Raw genomic sequence first — 2,091 nt, 5'->3', positions numbered from 1 at the left:
CAGTGTGTAATGTGGAGACACAGTGTGTAGTGTGGAGACACAGTGTGTAGTGTGGAGACACAGTGTGTAGTGTGGAGACACAGTGTGTAGTGTCGACACACAGTGAGTAGTGTGGAGACACAGTGAGTAGTGTGGAGAGACAGTGACAGAGAGAAGCAGAGGCACAGAGACAGGACAGGTTGTTCTCTGTGTTTCCTGTTGTTGTAATAAAACTCAGCTGATCATCTCACAGAGTACCTTCATTCTTGGACCACGTATTTCTGTCTTTGTTAAATAAATATTACCATAACATTTCCATTATGGTACATTTTTCATTTAGGAGTTTTAAACAAAGAGGTGTCATCTTCTCATACTCTAATTTCAATTTCACAACAAACATATACAGAATTACAAGATTTACAAAATGTCAGTGTGCCCCAGGGCAGCTGTGGCTACAATGTAGCTTACCATCATTAGTGTGTGAATGTGTGTGTGAAAGAATAATGTGAAGCATCTTGGAATGTCTAGACATGTGTTATATAAGACAAATGCATAATAATCATATTAATAATAATAACAATAATAATAATAACTATGATAACTATAATAACAATAATAATAATAATAATAATAAATAAAATGAAGTGACAGTAACGTCTGAGTGAATTCGGTGTAGATGGATGTTTTTCCTTTCTGAACGAGCCCAGCTGTCTGTCTAAAGAAATGGAAAGCACAATCTGAACAGGTTCTGCAGCRTTAATCGATGCGATGTTTCAGCATGTTTTTAGTCAGTGCCACACAGCAGGTCACCGTCACAAGGAGAGTCAGGCCACATACAAGCAGCCCCACAGACCCGTCACCAACTGGAACCTGGAAACTGATGGTGCTGGGCTCCTAAGGGACACACAACACATCCTTTTAGGAAAGGAGGAATGAATAAAAAAGGCACCATGTAAAGGTTTGTACCTGCTGATGATGGGTTTTAACCCACAAACACATGCTGGAATTGCTGACAGTGCATGGTGCATCCACTACAGTAAAAGACTCCAGTCTGTTCAGGTGTGTACCTGGAGAAAACAAATTAATCAGTTAATTATTTTTACAACATAGATAAGGTAACACACACACACACACACACACACACACACGTAGAAATGATCTGACAGCAGCTTACAGCAGTAAAACCTGACCTCATCTTTAGTGCTTCACTTCATACAGAAGGAAAGCCGAAGTATCATGAAATAATGCCTTCATCTGATAAACTATAGATTCAAATAAGAATAAGTATATTAATGTACATTAGTTCTAAAATAACCTCCTTACATTCATCAGTCCTCAGCAGCAGCTCAGGAGGTTCAATATGAACAGATGTGAATGTTTGTCCAACAGAAGACGGTTCATGATAGCGTCCGTGTACTGGAATCGTTACTTTATGAAGCGCAGATGTTGGTCCAGTGTTGGTGGGATACACATAGGTCAGAAATCCTGAAGTCTTGTGAGCTGGCAGCTCTAGATCAATGCTTGGATCTATTAATATCTAACAGAAATGGGGACAGACTAAATGTCACACACACACAAACACACACACACAGGGACATTTTGAATGGTGTTTTTATATTAATACACAGTTCTGTCATAGTTACCTGCCAGTGTTGATCCCTCAGTGATGTCAGTTCATATGGATCCAGGTAAACACCACGTGGCCATGTYTACAGCAGCAACATGCTGACACCTGTGAGCACATCAGGTGTGTGCTGAACAGTGGCTGTCACCTGTCTACACACAGGAAACATTATTACCTCCAGAGTTGTACAGTAACTAAGTACAAATACTTTGTTACTGTACTTAATCCAGGGATTAAGATTATGGAACAGCCTGGAAGATGAAGTTAAAAATGACAGATCTTTGTATTTATTGAAGAGAATAAAAACTAGTATTCTGAAGAAATATGGAGAATTATAAGTGAATTCATGATAGTTGTTGTTTGAGTTGGTGTTTTAAATTTTGTTTTTAGGTTTTTGTGTGTTTTCAGTTGTTTTGATTTTTGTTGTATTTTACTTTTATTTTGAACATATTTTGAGTATAAAAAGGCAGATATTATCAGATTTATTC

The 2,091-nt window shown here is 38.1% G+C and overlaps 1 protein-coding gene across 1 annotated transcript; it reads right to left on the bottom strand.

Moving 5' to 3' along the window:
- Nucleotides 1-717: 717 nt before the first annotated feature.
- On the bottom strand, nt 718-1,882 carry pigx (phosphatidylinositol glycan anchor biosynthesis, class X). The gene is given in 4 exon segments (XM_014000014.1): nt 718-873; nt 946-1,046; nt 1,303-1,516; nt 1,623-1,882. Coding segments are annotated over 4 exon segments (603 nt in total). The 5' UTR covers nt 1,773-1,882; the 3' UTR covers nt 718-735.
- Nucleotides 1,883-2,091: the final 209 nt, after the last annotated feature.

This window comes from Austrofundulus limnaeus, unplaced genomic scaffold (assembly GCF_001266775.1).
Source record: "Austrofundulus limnaeus strain Quisiro unplaced genomic scaffold, Austrofundulus_limnaeus-1.0 Scaffold2637, whole genome shotgun sequence".
NCBI classification, from domain to species: Eukaryota; Metazoa; Chordata; class Actinopteri; order Cyprinodontiformes; family Rivulidae; genus Austrofundulus; species Austrofundulus limnaeus.
This window is presented reverse-complemented; position numbering and strand designations above follow the sequence as displayed.